Source organism: Cladophialophora psammophila, assembly GCF_000585535.1.
Source record: "Cladophialophora psammophila CBS 110553 chromosome Unknown aczJe-supercont1.6, whole genome shotgun sequence".
Taxonomy (NCBI): Eukaryota; Fungi; Ascomycota; class Eurotiomycetes; order Chaetothyriales; family Herpotrichiellaceae; genus Cladophialophora; species Cladophialophora psammophila.
Window position 1 is genome coordinate 1,374,131 of NW_006912927.1, and position 25,180 is coordinate 1,399,310.

A 25,180-nucleotide genomic window follows, 5' to 3' on the forward strand; every position below is an offset into this window, starting at 1 on the left:
CAATCCGTGTCGATCGGGCCTATTGAGATTGTTTGCTTGCTTTTACTTCTCGACCGTCTAGTTGCGAGGCGTGGATAACGGCAGGGGCTAAGCGGACGAGCGGCCTGGCTGGCTGGGTACAAATGAAAGAGTCTAGGGAGAGGAAGAGGAAACCGAGTTCCCCAGAGTGGTCCAGACGAAGATGTATAATATGCGATTGCCAATCGGACGACGCCATGCAAGCAGCCAATGGGCAAGGAGGGCGGAGGCAGAGAGGACTGAGATAGAATTGGGCATAGGTAGGTTCGTGGAGCAGAGGCTGAAGAGAGAGGGGAGAGTTGGGTGTGGGTGGGTGGAGGGTAGTGCGTCGTGGTGGAAGTGGTGGTAGAAGTGGTGGTGTGTCTGTACAGAGTAGATGGAGGCAAGATCTCAAGCCTCAAGAGTGGCGGCAGCTGTCAGAAATCTTGCAAACCAGAAGTCCATCTCTTTCCAAAGGCTTGTGTTCCGGGAAGGGAGCCAGGACGAGGATGGACGAGTTGACTTTGGTCGGGCCTGTCCACCGTTGCACCGGTTCTGTCACGTTCTGGTTCACGGTCTGGTTTGAGCCCGTCTCCACCAGGCCCTTAGGATCGAGGTGCCTCTTTCGGCTGATGAAGAGCAAGGCTTTCAGGTCGGCCGACGGGGGTCCCTCTACTCAAGATAGACACAGAGCTCTACCTAATACCTACTGGGTAGAGGCATTCTGTAAGGGAAAAGCGGCTGCTTGGCGCCACAGGCCATGGGGGGCAAGGGAGGGGGCCCAGAGTCATTGCGCTCTGGAGCAAGCGACCTGTTTGAGGGGAGGGACCACAGCAGGCGTGCATCGAGTGCCTCTGGGCTGCTTGCGTGTCTCGACTCTTGACGGGTTCAAGCGAGTCGGACAAGCGACGGCAGCATGGTTCCGACTTGTGCCAGGCAGAAATGGGCATGGGCGGGGTCTGAGTAACGGGGAAAGGAAGCCTGCAGCAAGGGGCTAGCTAGGGGCTAGCTAGGGGCTCAGTAGGCCTGAGGCTTTTTTCTGGCCGGCAGTTCGCAAAGCTGGGATGTGAGCCTGCCATGGCCTTATCGACTCAGTCGTTACTGCTAGCTCGCAGCACCCCCAGCACACCCCATCTCAGAACTGCACCAGCTGCGCCAACTGCAACCAGCAGCAGCCTGTTTCTTCCTAGCTCTATTAGCCATCTTCCCCCTCCTTCGTGGCAATGTCCTCTACCCGTTCGTACTGGGTACTGTATTACTTATCGGCAAAAACCACACGCTAACTGACTCCTTCTGTCACACGCTGTGCTGCGGATGCTCTCAACTGGTCAGACCCCTCGATCGATGAATCGTCCAATCACCCCCGTCTCGGCTACAGCAGTCATGGAGGTGCCCGTGAGTCTTGCCTGGACATATTTCGGCCAATCACCCCCGCTGGCTAACGTTGTTTGTTGCTCGTCAGAGATCCAGACCCCGGAACCCCCCTGATCTCCTCTCTACCAAAAGTACTAGCCCCAGTCTCGTTCGCTCTCTCCCACGCAAGCAAACTGCAGACAGAATGCTGTCACATCTTCGCTCTTCCGCAACCTTGGGGGATTGACCGGCCACGGCCAACGGCGAGACAAGACGGGAGCTGCCGAGAGGTTAGAGACAAGAGGCAACCAAAAGGCGGCTTGCATACCGAGTACGAAGTATCTTCAAAAGAAACTGCCCCTGGCCTGGCGAGCTGGCATCTGATTGTGATCTTGTCAACCTTCCCCCGCCCACTTCTGTCATCGATCTTCGATCAGCGCCGCCCAACTGCAATTTGGCAGCCAGAAAGCTAGCCCCTTTCGTCTTGGGGAATCCGAGCGTGTGTACTTGTTACTAGCATTGAGGCTCAAACTTTGGCGGAGCTGTCCTCGGATGATCACTGGCTGCGGCCACCATTCTATACGAACGCGGCCTCACGTTGTGTGTTTGCCTTCCGTCCCAACTGGCTGAGATCTACAACTTCCAGCCGTCCGGGGGCGGGGAAAGTGACCGAAATGCAGATGCCTCTGCGCACAGAAACTATCGTGCCAGGCGAAACTTTGTTTCCGGGTTACGAATCGCAGTTGGACCATTGTAGCACCCGCCTGACGTCGCGCTTCATCTCCGCCCTCGGGCGGCTTGTACACCAGCCATACTCACACCCAAGAGGTAAGGCCCTGAAAGGCGATTCAAGCAAAACATGGAAAAAGTGCAGGCCTCACTCGACGGAAGGCCCTTGCAGCCAATGGCGAAGCCTGCAAAGCGGCCTAGCTACTGCAGGATTGTACATACTGTACGTACGCTACGGAATGCCCGCAAGTCTCCTCTTTCGCTATATTTTCAACAAGGGCCACCCACTGCCGTAACCAACACCTTCTTCTTCGGTACAAAGGTCAAGGGCCTTGGACCTGGCTCGATTCCACAACCACGCTGGCGCTTGCTTGCGTCGAGATCCCCCCCACCCCCCGACTCTTCGCGCCCCTTTCGGTCCGCCACCACCACCATCACAGGAAACTCGCATCCACGCCCGTATTTGTTATTTATGCGGTTGGTGGAACCGTGCAGCTACGATCGGGACACAGACACTATTAATAGGTATCAGGTACTGTGTGCACAAAGCAGGAATGATATGGCTCGAGGTACCTATACCAGAAGTCAACGTATCTGAGAGCGCCTTGCTCCACTCAGCACGGATTCATACATTTTGTCCGACCTTTCTATTCTAGCTTTTCCCCTTGTGCCACCTTCGGCGCCCATCTGCACGACCAGGAGGACAGTTGCGATGAGGACGGGCCTGCCTAGACGGAGAGAATCCCCAAACAATTGCGGCAGCTCATGACCAATGCAGAGTTTGCTCCTTTTCGTCAAAGGGTTACACAGCATATGCCGGCTCGTGAGGTTGGCCTTGCAAGTGCTAACTAGTCAAGTTCGGAGCGCTTGCTCCGACTCTCACTGGTGTGCCACAACCTGTGCAATCTTTCAATCTTTTTCTCTCTCCCCTGAAGGCATCTTTCTTATCGCAGCCAACACCGGGCTGTTTAGAGTGCTGCTTCCGTATCGAAGGCTGCGCATCGGCAGAGCGCTCTGTGGCACCAAGGTGGATCGGCGGGCCTTCAACCCATGTGTACGGCGTTGCTCTGTCACTTGAGATCGCACGTCATCATCAGGGAAGGGATACTGAATTACCGGTACCTCGGGGCCGGATCGAAGGGCAATCGTTCCCCGTCAAATGATGATTTGCTTGAAGCATTTGGTCGCTAGGCTCTCTCACGCCTATTCTAGTGCTGGTCCGGGCCCGCTGTACCATTGCCGAACCCATCGAGCAATCCAGCTTCACGCACCAGCTCATAAAATAGGCCCCGCTTCTTGATCAGTTCCTCTGGGGTGTCAAACTCTGCTACCCGCCCTTGCTGCAACACTACTATACGATCAGAGTCCAGAATGGTGTTGATGCGATGCGCAATGGTGATTATGGTGCGATTCTGGAAGATATTGCTTCGGAGCGTGGCCTGGAGCATTTTGTCCGTCTCCACATCAACCGCCGCTGTTGCCTCATCAAGGACTAGGATGTTGCTGGGTGTGAGCAGCGCACGCGCTAGAGATACCAACTGGCGCTGGCCTTGGCTTAAATTGGAGCCTGCAATCCAATATCTCAAAGTCAGAAATACGAGAAAGGCGAATTCACTTTTGCAGGGGATTTATTAGCGAAGACAGGGTGGCAGACTCACCACCTTCGAGAACTGCAGCTTCCAATTGGCCAGGCATCTCCGAGACATGCTCCTTCAGACGAGCATGTTCAAGCACACTCCACAGTTCAGTGTCATCATGCACATGACGCGGGTCTAGATTGTCACGAATCGTGCCTTCGAATAAAGCGGCATCTTGAGGGATGATTGCCAGCCGTCGCCGCAGATCTAGCAAGCCGATCGATGAAGTGTTAAGCCCGTCGATGCTGTAAAAGAATGGGTTAGCTCATTGCCACCTCATCCGATCGGAGGACCCCATGATGATCATGATGATTCAAACACGCCTCCATTTTCCACGTTTTTCACGCACCTAATAGAGCCAGAAATCGGTTCGATTATCCTGAAAAGCGCCAGAGTCAAGGAACTCTTCCCGGCTCCTGTGCGCCCAACCACCCCGATCTTTTCATGAGCCTTGATGTTTAGGTTGATATCCTTCAACACGGGATCCAGGCCTTCCCGGTATCGTGTAGAATAATTCTTAAAGGTGATCTGCCCGTGTGCAGGCCATCCAATGCTCGGTCGGCTCTTGAAGATGACATCAGGAGCTTCGCTCGGTAAGTTCGCATATTCCAAGACTCTTTCAACCGACACGATGTTAGTCTCCACTTCCACCGTCTGGCGGACAATCCAGTTTAGGGACTGTGTGATCTGCAGGGCATATGACATCTGGAATCCGGAACATGGTCAGTCATCGAGGCTGTGTATCGTCCGCCCCAGAACATGCATGAGAAAGGGTGACCACCGTCCAAAGGGAAAACTTACCGCGAGGCCCACCATGCCGGCCGACAGGCCACTTCCAGTTGTCACCGAGATGATAGCAAAAACGGCTGCTGCAAGGATAATGACAGATCCGATGAATTCCAAGCGGACGGCCAACCAACGATTGGCACTAACCGAGGGAAAATATGCTCGCAGGTTGGCGTCCATGCGCCACTCGTTCTCCAAGGTGAATCTCCTCTCCTGGCGATATGCACGGATGGTGGAGACACCACCCAACGACTCCTGAAAGTGGGCGTAGATCGGACTACGGCTGACGCTGTCAAGCCGTTTCAGCTCCCGTGAAGTGCGGAGGTAGTATTTCTGGTACATGATGTAGACGAAGCCGAGAGGCACCGCTAGCACGAGGAAAATCGGCGTCGAGGCAGCGATGACGCCGATTGTGAAAAGTGCGCGGCCGGTATTGACAAAGAGCTGGTTGGCGAGTTAGATGATGTGCTAGGTTAGAAATGTGATTTTGTATCCACTCACCATGTTGAAGGTGCGTGCGATAACTTCGTCGACGCGATAGATGTCACTGGAAACAGCAGGTCAGCACCGACGTACCTACCAGCAATGATCTCCAAGGTATGAAGGCGCCCGGGACTGCAACGTACCTTGAGAAGCGGTTCAGGATGCGTCCCACTGGGGTGGTGTCAAAGAAGCTCATTGGTGACCGGAATATTGCGTATGCCATGCGATCATGTAACTTTCTCGAAGCCTTCAGGGAATAGTTAGAGAGAAGATGTGAACTCGTCTATCCATGTCTCGCGTGCATGCACCATTATCGCCTGACGTGGCCGTGGTGATAACAACGTGGAGATGGAAGATAACATAGACAATTCAGGATTCGGAGAAGAAGGGGAAAATAATACCTCTATCGAGCAGAAAATCCAGAGAAGCAATGTCTAAAGTTCTCACAGGTTCATGTCAGTTCAGGTCACTTTTGTGTTACAACTGGTGAAGAACAAGTCAGGAGAGATGGGATCATGCGGAATATAGATCCAAGACAGGGGGATTGAAAGATGACAGGTACGTACCTGAATGACAACCAGCCCAGCACCGCCAATGCCAAACGCAAAGTAAATGCCAATGTACTTCCCGACCTGGGGATTCGAGCCGTACAACTCGTTGATCTCGGACCACTTCTTCAGCCAGAAGTTACCTCCGACCTGTGCTGTTTGAGCCGCCAAAAGGGCCAGGAAATATATCCCCACAGCGACGAGGTTGCTCTCCTTTGCGTAGCTTGTGTAGACTGACCATTTCACCTTACCTTGTTCGGCAGTTTCTTTGGTCTGTTTGCTTTTCAGTTGTGCACCGCCGTGTTCTTCGTCTGTAACGCGGCCCATAGGTCCGTGGAAACTGGTTGTCGAGGCGCGACGGAGAGTGTTAAAGCTGGATTTGCGGGCTTTTGAGGGTCCGCTGGGTCCGGCGTGGATAGGCACCAATCCCCCGACTTCTTGTTGCGACTCTTCAACTTCCTCGTCATCAAGTTCGTCTTGAAGGCTACCGCCATTGGCGCCGACAATGGTTGTCGAGTCATCGGACTCCATGCCCTCGATGCTTGGGCTGCGTTCTCCTTCGGATTCCTCTTCTTCTCTGGTAGCGGATTTGATGAGTGTGGCAACTTCACCTCGCATGGCCATGAGTTGTTGGTATGTTCCCCTTTCAAGGATCGTGCCCTCGCGGAGCAGGTACATATAGTCTGCCTCCTTCAAGACAGTGATTGCGTTAGTGGCGAGGACCCTCGCTTTGCCACTTAGAAGTCCGTTAGGACCAAGGACATTATTAATTAAATGACGTCCGACATGTTGATCAACCGCGGAGAGAACGTCGTCCATAAGATAGACATCTGCCCTTGCGTACACCGCCCGTGCTAGGGAAAGTCGAGCTTTTTGGCCTCCAGACAGGGATATGCCACGTTCTCCTACTTCTGTTTGATCTCCATCCGGAAGTTGTCTGAAATCGTCAACTAGAGCACAAGCATTGACCGTCTGCTCGTAGAAGTGAGGATCCCATCGATGCCCGAAGACGATGTTCTCCTTGACACTGGCATTCATGATCCAGGCCGACTGCGCTGCATAAGCAATCCGACCTCGAACAACCGTCTCGCCACTGATTTTGTAAAGATCCCCGAGCATAGCTTGCAATAATGAAGACTTTCCAGCCCCCACTCGGCCAACAATGCAGGTGAGTTCTCCTTTATTGGCATTGAAGTTGATATTCTGGAGGACATTCTTGCCTGAATTCTTGTCCCAGGTAAAAGTGGCGTCCTTGATAGAAACAGACGCGTCCCCGGCCTGTTTTGGGGCCTCGTCAATGAATCTCACTGCGTCATCCTGAAGCTCGTCCGTAGTGAAGAATGCAGTCAATCTACCCACGGCCACCGATGCTTCGATGATGCTCGTGATGACCATCGGGAGGACTGTGAGAGGAAAGGTCAATAGGTTGAACAAGGTCAAGGCTGGAAACACTAAGTCCGTTGTCAAAGGTCTGTTGTTGACCAAGACGAAAACCGCAAAGGTCGAACACGACACAAAAAAAGGGGTCGAGGACCAGGTGAAGGTCGCGAACGATTGTGCTGCGCCAATTTTGCGAAGGTTGTTTAACTCGAGATCGTTGCGGACATGACTCAATTTGTCCATGAATGCCGAGCCCCATGCGTAGAGCTTGATGGCCTTCATGTTATTCAGAATCTCGGTCATGAGCCGGGAGCGGCGGTCCTTGTACTTCATTTGGGATAGCTGCAGCTTCTTCATGAATCTAGCGATAAAGCCATTGATAGGAATCATGACGACCATGGCAGCAACTCCCGCCAAGCACGAAACTCCCACCAACTGGTAGAGCGAAATCATGCAGAGCGTGATTTGGAATGGTGCGGACCATAACTGCTGGCCCCATTGAGCAAGATCAGCGAGACGTTGCTGGTCAACGCTCATGTATGTAACAATGTCGCCGGTGGATTTTGTAGCTCGGGACTCGTTTGACAATCGCAACGACTTTGAATAGATCATCGCAGTCAATGAGGACTTGATTCGCATACCAGTCTCGAAAGCGCGCTGAAAGTATTGATGCAGCGCAGCTGTCTGGCAGATTGAAGTCGCAAACATGGCCAGAGCAATGGCTACTCCCCGGATTGCTGGTTGTCGTTCGCGGCCTGGTCGATGGGAATCGACGAAAGTAATCAAAAGTCGAAGCAATTGCGGCTGGACAAATGCCAAACAATCGCTGATAGATTTTATCAACGCTCCGCGCAGATAGGGGCCTCCAAATGCTCTGGCTAGGGCTATCCAAAGGTTTGGCTTCTTTTTCTCCAGCTCGATTGCCCAAGCTTTCTGCAATAAATCTCCCGTGACCTTGGTAGTATCTCGATTCCGCAGATTCCACAAATCATCTTGGGTGAGAAAGGTTTTGTAGCCAAATTTCATCAAGGGAGTCATCCAGCCAAAGGTGAGAACCGAGAAGATGTCGGCATACTCGTATGGGCATTCATCATCTGCTCCTAACGCATCATAAACGCTTTGTTTCTTTGGAACCAGGTATTCAAGAATGAACTCCAGTACTGCAAATCCAAGACTGACATTGAACGTGATGAAGTACGGCAGGCGGTCCTTGTATGATTCTCTCGCCACCAGCGAACGCAGCTTCACAGCGTGAGCCAGAATGAAGAAGACCCAGTAAAACAGCACAACGCCATTTGGATTCCGCGACCGCCGATGCTCGTAGTATTGTACAGCGAAGATGAACAGAAGTGAGATAATGGTGGCGATTGACGTGTAGAATCGGACGTCTCGAAACCATAGTCCCGGTAATTGTTCGATCTGCAGAGAGGCCTGGAGGGCAGTGGTAAGGATGATGACAACAAGTATGGTTCTAGTGCCAGGTTAGCCACTTAACCTGGACAGAGGGGTTTTCATCAGGTCTTTACAGCTTTGCATAGAAATGCCAATTTTTGGGAACATCCTGCGCAATCCGTTTTGTGAACAAATACCACAAAGCTCCGGCACCAAACAGCACACCCCAAAGAGCGACGCCCACGATCCAGATGTCAAGAAAGCAGGGCGTTAGATCCCATCGGAGGGAGCTCACAGGGCCCCAGCCCTCAGGATCACCGCAGAATGGCTGGGTTGATAGAGGTCCAAACCGACGAAGAGAATCAGAATTCAGATTCAGCGGAAAGCGTCCTGACGCAGTCAGAACAGACTGCACCGCCTCTGGATCCCTCATCTATTGCAATTGACTCGGCATGTAAAGATAAAATGGATGCTGTTCCTCGACGATCGACGAAAGGGAAAGGCCGTGGAGAGCGTATTCAAAAGAGCAGGTGCCGAGATTTTGGATTGTAATAGTAGCGATAGGCTTGACGAAAGCGCAGACGCAGGCAATTGCTAAGCTTAGGGCGTGCAGAAGATGTGCAGAGGGAGCCCGGCAATATCGGGGTTAAACCGTTACCTAAAATTTTAGCTGATACCCCAACCCTACCCCTCACAAGCTAATTGCTATATCTACCCAGTACAGTTCAAGTACCCAGTACAAGTACCTACGGTACTCAGGTGGTATGGTGCCCAGGCTCCAGTCCGATCACGGCCAGTGGCACGTACCAGGCGCCATTAGGCTCACCGCCCGTTGCCAATCAAGACTTCTACAGTAGGCACCGCAGGCACCGCAGGCACCGGTACTGGAGTCCTTCTCTCACGTGACTGGATCTTCGTGGTTCGCTGCCGAAGCTTCAACTCACTGACTTCCCGCTTTCTCTTCAAGCCATGACTAACTCACTAACAACCTAGTCTCGACGGAATTTGCCCTGTTCGCGGATGTGCAATGTACTGTACTCCGTTCGAGCCGAACATCCCCTAGGTATGTCAGCCGCCGTCCCGCTATTCCGAGGCAGCCTTCAGCCTCATCCTATATCCCTTGAAGAATGGACTCACCAGGCCACGCTGTTGGCGCGGTGGAAATGGTCTCCTCGATCCACGGCCCCCAATTCCTCAGCTGTTCAAGGGAAGTCTACAATTCACCGGCCCTGCTCGTTCTCTCTACCCAGATCTCCGTTGCTGCAACGGTGGGATGATGCTGTCCGTGCCCAGGCAGCAGGTCCGTGCAGCTACGAACGCGAGCATCGGCGCCCCAGCCTCTGGCAGTGCCTCGAAACTAGCGAGCTAGCTACATGCAAAGGTCCTATTGTTTCTGGCGCTCTGGCCTTGTCATTCTCCAGTTTTGTTCTTCAATGCTGTCTGCATTCAATCGAGCATGCGACCCTCCCGGACCTTCTCCATGGCCCTTGCCATCGTTCGAGACCGCCTATTGGCGCCCGGAAGACCCTCACAGGCGTTCTGGGTCGCCGATAAACTTGTCTTATCACGGTTGGCCGAGTCTCGCCCCGATGAGCATTCTCGCTAAAAGCCACCCTTCAGAGCTAGACCTTGACTGGTATCGATAGCTTTCTTACCGCCAATTCGTGTGACTAACCAAGCCTCACAATACGTTGGACTATCGAAGATAGGATTACAATTCCTGCTCTAGTGTCTCACACGCAGGGACAGACCGGGGCGGTGGCCTAACTTTCTCTCCTAAGCCTCGTGGTCCGATTTATGCGAGAAATCTTTATATTCAAGGACCCTGAAATGTAGGGTCCCTTCTCCACTCTTTGTCTACTTACAGCCTTGCTGCAAACAATGTCTGGAAACCTCTTTGTTCGTGACGGCTACCCGTCTCTTCACGAAGTCAAGTCTGAAGATAACGACATTAATAGTGACGAGCCCAATGGCAATGCTATCAAGATGGATCTTTCCGGACCCCAAGATAACTTAGCAAATAGGGCAAACGAGCAGACAGACGGAGATCGAAAAAGGTCTGGCGATGAATCAAACCCGGCTTTTACCATTACAACCAACCGCACTGGAGATGAGCCGATACCTCCCAAAGATGGTCTGGTCTTGGGAGGTGGCCAGACAATCAAGCTTATGCTTGTGCCGGACAAGCCACCAGCACCTCCACCCCCTCCAGCGAAGGAGAAGAAGCCCCATCCTCAAGCCAAGATGAAGAAGTTTTGGAAGAACTTCGACCCTGAGTACACTGGCAAAGTCACCCGCGTTCTACCCGACCGCATCACGGAAAGGGATCTCAGTGCCGTGACACTGATTGGCGAAATTGCCCACAGGGCGATCAAATCGTATGAAGATGCCAAGGCATCTTGTATACGGGACGTGAAACGAATCATCAAGGAATGTCGAGCCTCGAATCAGAAATATACCGATTCTCACTGGGATATCGAAAGAGATCTGAAGATCACAAGGATCAGGGATTGTCTGGATGGTCTGATCATCGAAGATGACGACAAAGAATATCCGGCAGATGCAAAGCGAGTTACTGTAAGTGTCTATGTCATGGCTCGAATATTCGCTCACCGAACACTAGGACATCTTCGACGATCCAGAGTTCTACGTAGATGGGGTCTCCTATGACGATATTTTACAGGGGTCAGCAGGAGACTGCTGGTTCCTAGCCGCCATTTCTACTTTGAGCTGCAATCAAGAATTCATTGACCGTGTTTGTGTAATTCAAGACCAAGCCGTTGGTGTCTATGGCTTTGTCTTCCACCGTGACGGTGAGTGGCACCAATGCATCATTGATGACAAGCTGTATCTCCGAGCACCAGCATACGACGAGAGTGGAGATGTTGTCTTGGGACAATATGGAATTCGACGGCCGGACCAGGAAGATCAGTATCAAGAACTCTTCCAGCGCGGGTCTAAATCGTTGTACTTTGCTCAATGCCGGGATCAAAACGAGACTTGGGTGAGCCTTCTTGAAAAGGCCTATGCCAAAGCACATGGAGATTATGCATCAATCTCGGGTGGACAAACCGGGGAGGCAATCGAAGACCTTACTGGCGGCGTCACCACCGAAATCTACACCACCAACATCCTCGACATAGATGCTTTTTGGAAAAATGAGCTCAGCCGCATCGGAAAGGATTTCGTTTTCTCCTGTGCTGCTGCACGCTGGCGCGAGTGGCGCCCATATCTTGTGGCGAACGAAAAGGTCCGAGAGGAACGTCGGTCAGGAATCGTCAGCCAGCACGCTTACGCCGTCCTTGATACGTACGAAGGCTACGGACAGCGGTTGGTCAAGATCCGCAATCCTTGGGGCCGAAAAGAGTGGACAGGTGCCTGGAGTGATGGTTCCAAAGAGTGGACCGCTGAGTGGTTGACACGACTGAACCACCAATTTGGCGACGACGGTATCTTCTGGATGACCTACAAAGACATGCTGAGCAAGTACAAATACATTGATCGGACCCGCATCTTCGGACCGGACTGGCATGTTGCTCAGCAATGGATGTCGGTGCAAGTACCCTGGAGTACGCTGGACTACCAGACCAACCACTTCTCGATCGTTGTCCCTGAAGACACCGATGCTGTGATTGTACTTTCCCAACTTGATGAACGGTACTTCAAGGGATTGCAGGGAAAGTATAATTACACTTTGCAATTCCGGGTGCAGAAAGACGACGACGATGAAGAGGAGTATCTCGCTCGAAGTAAGATGAACTATGAGCTGATACGCTCCGTGAATGTGGAAGCACATCTAACTAAAGGTACCTACACTGTACTGGTCAAAGTCGAAGCGCATGCAACCGGACGAGATGAAGTGGAAAATGTCATCAGAAAAAACATCCACCGACGAGATAAGATCACTCAAATTGGCAAACTTTACGATCTAGCTCATCAAAAGGGCCAGCTCCCTACGTCCTCATCGCCGTCGGAAGCTACCTCAACTTCCCCATCTGGGACATCGACTCCTATCCCGGCTGGAGTGAGAACTCCTTCTACGTCGTCATCTTGTCAAGCGCCCGCAGTGGATGAGGGGAAACAAGATTCTGACGACAATGAAAAAGACCCCAATCGCAACCCATGGAATGCGAGCTGCGTGGTCGGGCTTCGTGTGTACAGCAAGCAGCCGGATCTTGGACTAAAGGTCGTCGTGCCGTCAAAGGACGATATCAACGAGATGCCGACGCTTGATCGGGATGACGTGGCAAAGAGCGCCTTGGACGAGGTCCAAGCCGTTGCAGAGAAGGTGGACGAAGTCGCTGGGGATAAGAAAGAAGGAGAAGGAGATGTTGAAGATGAAGAGAAGAGAAATGACGGAGCGAAACCAGATGAGGCAGAGACAAAGAAGGCTATTGCCCGGAAGGGAAACAACGTTGTCGAGAGTGACGACGACGAGTAACACGGCCCTTGACGACCCGAATCGGCGCCTGCATTTCAGGTTTTGCGTTCCAGCAAGGCGCCAGGAGCACTATATAACATGATGAAAACTGACCACAACTCCCAAGCTGGGAGAACCAAATTGTTCTCAGGCGCCCAAGCGATTAGGTTCGGCGTTCCAAAGCGATGGATCTGAGGCACACCTAGACTGATATGTTCTTCTCGGGGCCGTCTCTCACGGACTGGGCTGATTATAACGTGGCCCGAAGTGGAAGATGGGGGTGCCGGTCAGATGCGATCTTTTCACCTCAACTCACTCAAATCAGGACAATACAAGAGCCTTCTCTTTCAATCCGGCATCCAGTTCGCCAAACAGCATGACGCTTACATCGGAACATGGGAGGATCCTCCTCGATAGAAAGCATTTGCTGGAACTGACCCGAACGGGAGGCGGATGAAATAGCTTACACGGAACCGACACCTCTTCTTCCCTCAACACTTACCTCCTCTATTTATATCTTATATCTTATATTTCAAGGCTATATATTGTCATATATATCCCCCCCCTTCATTGCACTTAAGGCACCCATTATGCGAACCTCGTCGGCCATAGATCCACTAGCCAGAGAGGGAAGAGTTGTCCTCGAAAGATACACCCTCTCCATCCCACCCACTTAGCGGCACCGTTCTTAATATCGAAGTAGTCTGTATTTGTAGCCAGTTGTATACGGTACATCGTGCTTAAGACAAGAAATACGATGCACCACCTATACTAGGAGGGATATTTTGGGCTGAACAATAACGATGGGATGATGATGAATGATGGATAATGATGCTGGCTTCATGATGATCAGAGAGCTTCATGCCATTTGCCATCTGACTAGTAGCTAGATATCGTCTTGTGGATTCCGTGGGTATTTGGTGTGTATCTGGACAATTTATTGTGTTCCTCCCTAAGTACCTTGGTTAACAACCCTGCCCGCCCTTCGCACCTTGCCAGTCCTGGCTTCCCGTATCATTTCGAATCTGTATCATTGACATCCAAAATACTCACACTATGCGCACTGCCCGTGGTCTTGCGACTTAATGTTCCCATCCCACTGCCATTGCCACTGCCGCTTCCCTTTGAACTCAGCGTCGTAGAACTCTCCGCTCGACTTCTCACACCTCCTTCACCTATACTCCCAACAGCACCCGGAGCGATTCGGATACTAGCGACCTCGGCCCCCTCCAACAATTCTTGGTCTCTCTTCCCAATCCCCGTATCCTTGTCATCATACTCCTCATCGTCGTCTTCGTCATCCCGATAGGGTTTCTGCCCGTGCTCACGGGCGTTCCGCTCGAACTCCCTCTGCGCATCATCCATACGTTTCCGCATTTCAGCCGCCATGCGCATCCCGTCGTTCACTATGTTATCTAGAACACCTCGAAGGCCGCGAGAGCCCGGCTCCACAATACCACCGGCGCGGCCGACGTCAGGTAGAGTCTTGTTTGAGGGTGCGCCGTTGAGTAAGTTTTTGACAGGCGTACCTAGATTCGTGAATGTGGTTAGATTTCCTGAGAGCGTATTGGTGGTTGACGCCAATGATAAAGAGCTGGCGTTGGGAGGGATATCGCTCAGACGGAAAGACTGTGGGAAGAACGTCTCAAAGAACTGCTCGAGGAGTTCATCTGCGAGAATGACCATGCGGAAGGTCGGGAGGGTGATATGTAATGGCTTGTTAGGATCGAGGGCGAGGTTGTGCGAAGCAGCGCGAGAGGATGAGGATATACGGTTTTCTTGGGCGTGTGAGAGCGACGGTGTATGCGGCGGCGTCACCTCCGACAGGGGATCTTTCTCTGTTGGTTTGGGTGACGTGACAGTTTTGTGGTGTGAGCGTGATTCTGTAAGATCGAGTAGATCTCCTTCGTCAGTCGATCCATCGCTGGTTGTTGCCTCGAGCTTTGCGCTTGCTGCGTCCACAGCGTCATCTGGATCGGCGTATTCGAAACATCTTCTGATGAAAGCACTGACACTACCTAGAAATTTTTCATTGGTGCTCAATTTTAGGCCTTCCTTTGAGTCTGAAGCAGAGAGAGGAGAAGCCACTCCGTTGCCGGTATCAGAGGGACTTATGGCACCGTCGAAACCTCGCCGAGAAAGAAACAAGAGAGATTCAGACATCCTAAGTATGCCTTCCCGATCGACTTTGCCCGTACCCTCGTCGTCAAAGAGGTCGAAGAATAGGCTCATCGAGTTCATGATGTCTGTAGTGCCCTTGAATTGGGCCAGGCCTCGAACCAGTTGTTGAAGGGTCATTTCTCCCTGGTGCGACTCATCCCATTTGCCGTATAAGCGTTGCATGAAGTCATGGTCGGCAGGTTCGGGTCCTGAACCCCATTGGGACATTGTCTTACTTCTTTTCCTCTGGCTTTGGTTGGGGCTTGTAATCTCCTTGCTGGGTGACGAAGGTGAGTCTGTTACAGCCCATTTGGCCGTGTTGGCCAGGAACTCTCTGAAGGCATCGTAGTCCATAGTCTGCAGCGGTGCGGCGTTGCGAGCAGGTTCGTCGTTGTTACGGGACGAATGTTGTGTCCATAACCCCGGCCGCACTCTCTGATCTTGCTGCTTCCTTCTCTCAGCCTCGCGAACTTTTGCACGCTCTTGTCGCTCGGCCAAGACGCCAAAGAACCTATCGTAGATAGCACTGAGATCCTCGGCGCTCAGTTTCTTACTTTCTGGTCCCAAGTTCCGGATTGATGTCCGTTTGGCAAATGTTGCAAGTCCTTCCTTGACACCGTCGATGTGTTTATCTCTCAGTTCTTCGATACTGGCATGTGTAATGCCAGCAAACTCCTTGAAAGCCGTCACCATGAGTTCCTGGAACTTGGTGATAGCCCTCAACTTTTCGTTCTCCGATTGCGGATGGGCTGACTCGTCCAGCCGTGAAAAATAATTTTTAAGGATAGAGATAAAGGAGCCGTCGTCGCTCACGTCGAGTAATTCTTCACCGTTGATACGGAGAATCGCCAGACCAATCTGAAACAGAACTTTCGGACCTTCCAGAAAAAAGACATCCAGCACCCGGAAAGCAAATACAAGAGGCATCGAGTTGATGTATAATGACAAGAACCAGGGTAACGATACGACGGATAGGTTGACGTCCGACTTGACCAGATGTTCCCAAAGGATGGGCATTGTCCGCTCGACGAGATTTTCAAAGACTCGCTGATCTAAAAGAGTGCCATACATATCCTTCGAGTAGTAGCCGGGAAGGAGCCTATCGCACAAGGCGCCGAGAGTGAAGAATGCCTGGGACTCTGACATGTAGATGAGGAGGGCAGCCACAACTATGTTCATGGCTTGACAGTAGCCCACCTCTTCGTTGGTCCAGCTGTATGCCGTGAGGACGCGTCGGAGTCGCCCAATACCCTCTTCGCTCTGAAAGCCGGGATATTCTGGTAGACTCCGGTTCAAATCCTTCTCGATCTCGTCGATGGCCAAGGATTCCTTCCCAGTAAACTTCGCGAGCGTTTTGGCGTACAGGCTGGGATTCCTCAGCCGCGTATAGAAAGAACCGGAGCAGATCTCCCATATCTCACCTCTCAACCGGTTTGGCAACCCGACACGGATAAGTTTATGGAAAGTTGGTTGCCGCACTATGGTGGCATTTCGACCGTTCTCTCGCATGTACTCGCCCCAGAGCCTGATTTTGCTTCGGTCTCTGAGTTTCCTGGCGTCTCCGGGGTATTTGAACAGCATCCCCAGTCCAGTGTCAGGTGGATCAGGCGGCGTCGCTCCTTCCTCTTTGGCCTTCAGCCGAGCAGGGTCCAGAAGGTATTCCGAGTAGCATTGAGAGACCACAAGCCGCAGATTATCCACCTCTTTCATTCCCTCTCTTAAGCCTTTCTTCAGACCATCACAGAAGCGTTCACAGGCGTTGCGACTCCCGTCAAGGGTGAGAATGAGCTTGCGGGGAGGAGGCTGTAAGGCCTTGGTCTTCTCGGTCAGGGGTCTCTGGACGACCTCGAAGGTGGTGAGGGCGAGCGAGAACTTGTCTTGATGGCTGTTAAGCCTTTCGACTCTTCGGATAGAGCACAAGGGCAGCGTAAAGCCATGGCCTCCTGGTCCCCCACCTTGGGTAGGGCCCGTGAAGGATGTGGATGAAGCATGGCTTGCAGTGGGCAGGAAACTAGTTCGGATAGTTGAGAAGCACAGAAAGTGTTCGCTTAGGTGTAGCTCGCCCACGTATTTGTTGCCATTGTCCCTCGATTTCTCTCCGGAGGTGATAGGGCCTCCCGCCGGGGTCGAAGGAAGAGGCAGGTATAGTTCAGCGGTGATCTCGTGCAGTGGATTTTGACCGGCTGGAAGTCTGAACTGGTCTCGAAAAAGAGAGGCCTTTGAAGGGCGGTTGTCATTAGCCGGGGACAGGGAGGACTGCTCAATGAACTTCTGTACAAACGAGCTCAACATGGCGCAGACGAGGCAGACGAGGCAGACGAGGCGGCCGCAGGTTGGTTGTCAGCAGAAACGTGGGTGGTGATGGAACAAGGTCACTTCCGCGTCGTGTGAGGGCAGCGCATATCACGTTCTGCGCGTCATATTCTGGCGGAGAGGCGGATGTAGGCTCTCTAGATGGCCTGGAGCATCTCAATACGAACATAGCATGTCCGTAGTGTCCATCAAAAAGCATCCTTTACGCTGGTTCCTGGAAAACGCCGGGGCCAAAAGCCAGGAGCCCGCTTGGCATCCAGAGCCTCTCGGAAAGGTACGAGGTACGTGCTCCGCGAGTCCGTAGGTAACTGGGGGAAACTCAGCCTTACCGGCACCCGACACTTCATACCAAGGGGTCGTAATAAGTGGTGTCTAGAAGAGGTCTGAAGAAGTCTCCCATCGCCCTGAAGAATACTGAGAGTCGATTTCTCTAATATAGTTATATGCAAGATCTGCCAATCCATATCTTCCACCGTCAAATAGCCCGGCAAAAGGCCATCATCGCCCATGACCAAAAAGGGCGCCAGAGATCAGGGACTCGTATTCATTCAGTCATGAGCTTTCCGTCCCTCGATTGAGCCTCCTGAAGCACCCGGAAACCCTCCAAATCACCATTACTGCGGAATAAAGTAGAACATGGCCACCGCCTTGGCTCCCCTTTTCCAAGAAGCGCCGCTCTTCATCTCAAGCCTGGTCCGTGGCTAACAACAGTTCGACCACGACGTGGCTCTTCTCATACTCTGGATGTTGCAAGACTAGCTTCGGCGTCCGTGGTGCATTCCCAAAGTTTTTGAGCCCGAGTCCGTTGATTCCTCCTCCTAACATAGCTTGAGTCTGAGTTTGGGCTGCTCCTGAGCCGCCGCCACCGTCGTCCAGTAGCTTAATGTCTTTCCCAGCGATCACTTGCTTCAGCCGGCCGTTTTGGGCGTCTCGTATCTCCACAAAGTCGTCGTCGACCAAAATCAAATACTGGTTGTAGAGGCATGCTGATTTGGCCCGGCCCACAAACTCCATCACGACTCCTCGTGAAATGTCTCCATGTTTGTTAACATAGACGGCACATTCTTCGAAAGTGACCAAGAACTCTGCCTCTCCAAGCCTGAACATCCCCAGCGGTTTGAGATCTTTGATCCGAGTCGCAATAGAACTGAGATGGGCTTGTGTCTCCGGCTGTTCGCTTCGCAGGTTCGGCACGCTCCACGTTTGCTTTTTCTCCAACGTCAATACTTCCACCCCTCTTGCGGTCGATATAGCCAAGCTTGACTGGAACAAATTCAATCCATAGCACTCGGCCGGAATGTAAAACTCGTCATATTCTCGGAAAAATTCCGTCTGCCCACGTCGCGATGCGGATGGTAAGAAGCGGGACCGACTAGTAGTACTCTTTTGCAGGACGGGTTCGAGCACCTTAAAGGTCGACGCTATACCATCCCGCTTTTTGTAGAAGACTAGCGTCCGTTCTTTCATCCTGCCTGTCACAAAGAAGCCAATGTCCTTGGAGCCAGACAGCTTCTGTGGCGCTTTTCGGCTCGAGGCGTCATTTTGGGTGATAGGATTGCCCGTTGGTGGACAAACAACGTCAAGATGGTAGGCAATGAGAGCTTTGTCTGAGATCAGCAAAAAGAGGTTAAACTCTTCCAGGACAGCAATTTGGGTCACTCGTTGCATTTGAATAGCCTAGGAATGTTAGTCGCTCTGAAAGTCACCGCAGATGTCGACTCACCCTGACCCATCCCCGAGAATTTTGATACTCGGAGATGTACACGCCGTAGTCGGTACCAACAGCGCACATAAGCCGACCATATGGTTGATTGAACACGGTGGCGCAATTGACAGGAGCTCGGCAGACTGGTGCTGGTCGGCCCTGGCCTTCGAACTTCTTCTCGGCTTCTTGGATAGCCCTGTCCAACGGGGTCCCCTTAATCAGGATCCGTTTTGCGGGATACGTCAGACCCTCGTAGCCAAAAGCTGTGTCCGCCAACACTCGCAACTTGAACGGTTCAGCATTTTGTTTATACAAAGCTTCGGCATGCCTCGTTTTCGCTTGAATTATGGCCTCACACCAGTCCTGCCGATTTTGGGCGCTGGGGGCATAGAGGGTGTACGTTTCGGTCTTGCCAAGATGCTTGACACGGAACGGGTACATGATTTTCTCCTCTTTTGAACTGCCCGACTCCAGGGTGGTGATGGGGACCATGCTCTGGCTTGTATTGCCTGAACCGATCGAGAGATTGGTACTTGTATGTGACAATGGCCCTGGAGTCCCGCCACTAGCAGTAGATTGCGCTCTCGCAAGCCTATTATCGGGGGTTGCTTGGCCACGGGGTGCGACGGTGGTAGTGACCGCTCCGATTCCCTTCATCGAGGATTTTACAACGGCAGGGTCGTTGGAGCTTTCAAGGACGAGCAAATCCATCGGGATCGGGACTTTTGAGACGTCGTAATATCCCTCCCTGCGATCACGGCTGAGAGGCTTCGCCAGGACAAGATAGTGATCGAAAAGAATGGCATGAGTCTCAACCCACTGGAAGCCTTTACCTCCAGCACGCTGCAAGTCGCCTCGGAAGATGATTTCTCTCCCCAGGTGATCAAGGTTCAGTTCAACCTCCTTCTCCATGGGTGGTCGAAGCCTCAGTTTGGTCTGCATTTCAATCAACTCCATCTTCTTGGTCATTTCCGCAAACTTAGAATCACATTCGAAAGTGGCAGCTCGAATCTCATCCAAAGCATAGGCCAAGTTAGCCTTCTCCTCGGAGTCCTTTAACATGTTCTTCTGGACAGTAGAAAGTAACAGGCTGTAGCGCTGCAGTCTGGTAATTGGAGCCTTCAGATAATTATCCCAGCCTAGCCGATTTGATCTTTTATCCTCTCGGGCCTGGTCAAGGAAGCTCTTGAAGGGAATGTTTCGTTCGGCTTCGCGCCGCATGAGGTAATCCGCTCGAGGGAAGTTTGAAGCGTACTCCACATACACAGGCCTAGCCTTTCGAATCCATTCACGGAAAATGTCGCTAAAGCCAACAATCCAAGGTCCCTGCTCAGTCTGTCGGTACTTGAGCTGGCCTAGGAGATAGTCTTGGTTGACTTTCTTGACCTTGTCCACGCCACCGAACACCTCCCTGAGAAATGTCGGCAGCTTTTTGGTAGGTACGATGGGCGGTTGTGCCCCAGAAAGACGATCCCGATATAAGACCCTGAGCACATCGAGCTGGCTAATATAAAGGTCTTCGCTTGTGACGATTTCGTGAAGGACATTCTGGCGTTCAATTTCTTTCTTGTCGTGTGTCTCAATATCCTCCTTCTTGAGTTTGTAGAATGTAGCCCAATCTTCAGATTTCTTCTCAACGGGCAGGGTGTCGAGATCGAGTTTCTTGAGAGTTCTCATGCAGTGATAAGAGTAACACCGACCACGGGTATGGTACAAATGCGACTTCGAAGAATAACATCCGATGCCTGTCAGTTGATAAAGAACACCCGACATCGTCCCAGGTCCGAATTTGACCCATTCCTCTTCTCTCACGAGAGCATTTGCGTCCAACATTTGGTTGACAACTCGATCTCCTAGAGATTCAGCCTCTGTAATGTACATTGTTGGTACTTTGTTCATGAAAAGTGCAACGATGCCTTCAACAATGTTATTTTCTTTCAGATCGACTTCTTCCTCAGCCAGCTCCCTGATCCACGCTAAGATCGCGCTAAGCGCCCAAGGTTCCGAGCATTTCTTAAATTGATCAGTCGTCAGCTTGGACGGGTTGTACCGCTTCCGCGGAATCGTTGGAAGGTCCAGTGCTACGGTAGATTGCGGGCTAGAGATGTCGTATAGGTCAGACATCGGCCTCCCCTGCTGCCGCAGAAGCCTCTGACGGTCTGCATCTGTTTTCGAGCGATTAACCTGTTCAGCCCTAGGAGCACTTCGTGCACTTGATAGCGAGGTAGATCGAGGAACACTTGCTGGGGTCAGTAGCGTGCCGGGGTAGGCATCTGGAGCTGCTGGATATGCGCGTGTACTGGAATCAGTATACTGAGAGAAGCGGCTTTGTTGAGTATAGGTGCCAGCAGGCATCAGATGCGGTATTCGCAAACCCGGATCTGAGAGCGAAGGAGGAGGTGGAAGCGGACGCTGCTGGCTCATGCCAGGATGGAAGAAGAGGTCCGGCATTTCTTCTCGTGATGGACTCGAGCTTGCCGAAGTCCGATTGGTTTCTGCCTCAATCATGGTTGATTCATCTCCGTCTTCGTAACTCAACCGCCTGGGGTGTGGACTTGGTTCTGTCAGACCGCCTGTGCCCCCAGTGTCCACTCGAGCCACGTTATGCGTGGAAGAGAAGGGATGGAGGCTCTCTAGTGGCGGTATCGACTCGAATCCGCTTGTCTGCGACTCCCTTCCTTCCGAAGAGACGCCAGAGCTGCGCACGGAACTCATTCTGGTGTTCAAGTTGTTCAATTGTCCGTACATCTCACTCTGTGGCATGGCCGTTGCAGCGGCTGCATAGTTGGACACAACAGATTCGCCATAAGCCATATCAGGCGCGTACCCTCCACCGGCGAGACTTAAATCGCCGTAGCCGGCGTAATCGCTGTCGCTGCTTTGCTCCTGGGAGGAAAGTCTGGGAGCCACTTCGTCTGCACGTGGCTGGCTTGGAAAGAGGGTGGCCGAGCCACTACGCCGGCGCGCGTCTTCTGCTCTTTCCTGTTCATCCAGGGCTTGCATAGCAGCGAGCCCGGCAGCAGCCTCAGCGTCACTGTCGTCAGTAAACGCCCCATAATTGATATAGGCGTCCCCTGTGGAGGCGATATTCCCGTTGAGATGGGTTGGTGTCTCGTCTGGGGAAAGTTGGGGCCTGGGGGAAGGTTGTTGAAACAGGGCATCTTGTCGCTCATCTCTCGAATTGGGATGTCTGTAATCACTTCCTGACCTTGTATGTCTCGAGGTCTGTCCTATCGCCTCGTTAAGATCTTGCATCAGATCGTCATAGCCAGTCGAAGCAGTGTTGCGTGCTCCACTATTCCGTGGCGCTGTGGAATTAAAATAGTCATTGTCCGACTCCGTCTCTGACGGAAGACCCGGGAGAGATCTGCCTTGCGGATGCCGGTCCAGCGTATTCGTACGCTGAGGGGACCTATTGGAAGGATGTCTGCTCGGCGGCGTAGGGAGTGATGGTTGAGGCGAAGCTGATTGATTGCTCATGCGGCTCGCAAATGAGGAATTGCGGTTTATATCAGGAGACGAATAGGTAGTAAGGGTTGAGGTTGGATATGTTGCCGACGAGCCCGTAGGATAGGGATATGCTTCTTCTGGGATGCTCGCCGTCCTGCCGTGCGGAGGGGGCATAGGAGCCGGCGGAGAGTAAGTTGACGACACACCGTGATGCTGGACGGGGTATTGCTGGGATACATCGTGCTGGTAGGCGCCATAGGCTTGTGGATTGGGGAATGCGACAGTCTCAAAGCGAGGAGGGGGCGGGGGCGGTTGGGACGAAGAGTAGTTAAATTGAGAGTTCGCATCGTAGGACCCGTAGCTGTTGTAGACTGAAGTGCGACGAGCGAGGTTCGGATCGCCATACGCAGCTGGAACATACGGTTGATAGGTGCTTGTGGGATGGGCGGACTGAGAGGGGGGAGCATAGAGTAGTGGATTGTAAGAAGCCTGCTGTTGCTGCTGCTGATGATATTGGGCGGGATTGTAGGGTGCGTGGCCGGATACGGCTGTCTGATATTGATGCTGATACCCGCCCAAAGCTGCATGTTGTGTGTTTGTCCGGAATGGCATCGTGACCGACGATTGCTGGCTCGCCGCCGACATGGCCCTATTCACTGGAGGACTCGCTCCTGCTCCTGCTGGTGGTGGAGCATAGGAGTGGTGTCTCTGCGCTCCCCGCGGCGGCTCTTCTCCATCGAAGTAGTGTTCGTCATCCCCGGCATCGAAACTCGGCGAGCGCTCGAGAGGTCTTGGAGGGTATATGGATTGCGAAGCGTAGGGGATATGGCCACTATTCTGGCCGGACGAAGGGTGGTTGCTCGAAGGGTAGTAAGGCTGCCCATTTTGGTGATAGCTGGCCATGGTCAGCGCAGCTGATAGAAGACGCGATGGCGAGGCAAGAGGGCAGAGTCCACGCAGAGTCGGCTCGGGATGTCGCTGAGCATGTTCGAGGTCGCTCAGAGGCCAACAGCGCGAATCACTGAGCGGGAGGTTGTGATGCGCTGCGCCGAGTCATCTGAGGTCGCTGGCAGCCTGAGGAGAGGAATATTGTACAGAGTATTCGGCCACGAACGAATGTGCAATGGGCTTTTTCGGAGGATTGGACCAATATCAGCGCTGTGCAGTAGTGAGCGCTAAGATGTAAATGATGGCGAGACGAGTGGCATATGATCCATCTGAACAATATTGAATGGATAAATGCGGGATCAAGGCTTTCAAACGGGCAAAATGTCGAGATGTGCGGTGCTGGTGTCGGTGTTGTTTGGTGTGCTGGCTGTCAGCGGGATGCGGACAATGATGATACAGGCGAGCAGGGACTGCAGGGATCGCAGGGACTGCCAGAGACTTGAGCAGCTTGAGTTAGTACCGGGGAGTAAGGCTGCCGAGGTGCCCAATGCCCACCTGTGCCCACCTGTGCCCACCTGCGGCTGCCGACATTGGCACCGAATTAGGGCCTCGCCTTGGTGTGGTAGAGGGCACCCAGGGCTGATTGGTGCCTGACAATACCTAACACCACATCCACCGGCCATCAGAAGGCCAAACTGGCCCCCATCTGTCCCCCCCTCTGACTGTACTGTGGTACTGCGGTACTGCGGTACTTTTGGACTGACATCTCAAACCAAACCAGAGCACGCTTCGATGCTTGCCAAAACTGATCCTGCAACCTTTAAATTTGTTACATTGTAAATTAGACCCTCCCTCAGCTCTGCGCAAGCTCTCTCTCTTTCTATATCAGAGCTGTCCAGGGGTCTGTCTTCCTCCAACAGCCAGTATCATTTCCCCGTGGCCAGAAGAGTCCCTCTCCGTGCGATATCAAGTCGGCCATATGCTGGCTTTACCTCACCAAGATTCCAGCGGGTGAAACAAACAAGTGACTGTGTCTTGATGGCATGATCCCCAACATCCTCAGCTTCTTTTTCACTCCCGAAACCCGCACATGCAGCAGTCGCTCCCCCCATCCTGTGGAACTCACTGTCGATGCCTCTTTCAGCTTCCCTCAATCTCAGTCAAGAGTCTTTCTGTTCTCGCATGGTCTTCAATACTCCTTCGGCGACTCGTACCCCTTCGAGGCCTGCGGGAAATCCGCAATAGATTGCAACCTGCATGATGGTCTCTCGAATCTCTACCTCGCTCGCACCGTTGTGAACCGCCCCTCTGACATGCACAGCTAGCTCGGTCATTCGATTCAGAGCACAGAGCATGGCGATATTCAGCAAACTTCTAGTCTTGCGCTCTGCAACGCCATGTTAGCCTCTTCCAACATGGACAGAATATCATCGCAATGGCTCTTTCAAACATGAAACAGTCTCGTAGGAAGGGGAGAGGGATTCACCAAGTCCCGGCCGGGCCCAGATCATCCCCCATCCTACCTCCGTCGCCAGATCTTGCATCGGCCGAGCGAAATCAGACGAGTTATTTTGGAGAGACCGCTGGACGTGTTCAGAGCCAGCAACTGCGGTTCGGATCTGGAAGCCCTGCTCGTAAAAGGTCTTGTGCGCTTCGGCCGCTCTATCTTCCTGTGCGTTCGACATGGTTACAGGTGGGCGCGTTCACGTGGACAGTGTGCGAAGTCCTCAACAAGGTTGACAAAAGAGTGAGAATAGTTCTGCGGTACCTCGTAGAAAGAGGAGAATGCAAGACCGAGGTCGCCCGGATAAGCCCCACTAACTTCGCCGTGTACAACAAGATGTGACTGATCAGACACAGCTTCGGTACCTGTCAAAAACCAGCTCGTCAGATTTGACCTCTGAGCCGCCTTCGACTCACTCTAATGCGGGGCTACGAC

At 52.6% G+C, this 25,180-nt stretch overlaps 5 protein-coding genes across 5 annotated transcripts; 1 reads left to right on the forward strand and 4 right to left on the reverse strand.

Annotated features, from left to right (window-relative positions):
• Positions 1 to 3,287: 3,287 nt before the first annotated feature.
• Positions 3,288 to 8,738, reverse strand: A1O5_04838 (uncharacterized protein; the record flags this gene model as incomplete). The annotated part of the gene is made up of 9 exons (XM_007745442.1): positions 3,288 to 3,646; positions 3,738 to 3,961; positions 4,066 to 4,421; positions 4,518 to 4,946; positions 5,004 to 5,049; positions 5,129 to 5,232; positions 5,387 to 5,419; positions 5,552 to 8,384; positions 8,440 to 8,738. 9 exons carry the CDS (start codon positions 8,736 to 8,738, stop codon positions 3,288 to 3,290), a joined length of 4,683 nt encoding a protein of 1,560 aa, XP_007743632.1.
• Positions 8,739 to 10,186: 1,448 nt separating this feature from the next.
• On the forward strand, positions 10,187 to 12,746 carry A1O5_04839 (uncharacterized protein; the record flags this gene model as incomplete). The annotated part of the gene is made up of 2 exons (XM_007745443.1): positions 10,187 to 10,882; positions 10,929 to 12,746. The coding sequence occupies 2 exons, from the start codon at positions 10,187 to 10,189 to the stop codon at positions 12,744 to 12,746; spliced, it is 2,514 nt and encodes an 837-aa protein (XP_007743633.1).
• A 993-nt stretch (positions 12,747 to 13,739) lies between these two features.
• On the reverse strand, positions 13,740 to 17,177 carry A1O5_04840 (uncharacterized protein; the record flags this gene model as incomplete). Its single annotated transcript, XM_007745444.1, has 1 exon — positions 13,740 to 17,177. One exon carries the CDS (start codon positions 17,175 to 17,177, stop codon positions 13,740 to 13,742), a length of 3,438 nt encoding a protein of 1,145 aa, XP_007743634.1.
• Positions 17,178 to 17,882: 705 nt separating this feature from the next.
• Positions 17,883 to 23,256, reverse strand: A1O5_04841 (uncharacterized protein; the record flags this gene model as incomplete). Its single annotated transcript, XM_007745445.1, has 2 exons — positions 17,883 to 18,875; positions 18,922 to 23,256. 2 exons carry the CDS (start codon positions 23,254 to 23,256, stop codon positions 17,883 to 17,885), a joined length of 5,328 nt encoding a protein of 1,775 aa, XP_007743635.1.
• Positions 23,257 to 24,401: 1,145 nt separating this feature from the next.
• A1O5_04842 (uncharacterized protein) lies at positions 24,402 to 24,926 on the reverse strand (the record flags this gene model as incomplete). The annotated part of the gene is made up of 2 exons (XM_007745446.1): positions 24,402 to 24,628; positions 24,728 to 24,926. 2 exons carry the CDS (start codon positions 24,924 to 24,926, stop codon positions 24,402 to 24,404), a joined length of 426 nt encoding a protein of 141 aa, XP_007743636.1.
• Positions 24,927 to 25,180: the final 254 nt, after the last annotated feature.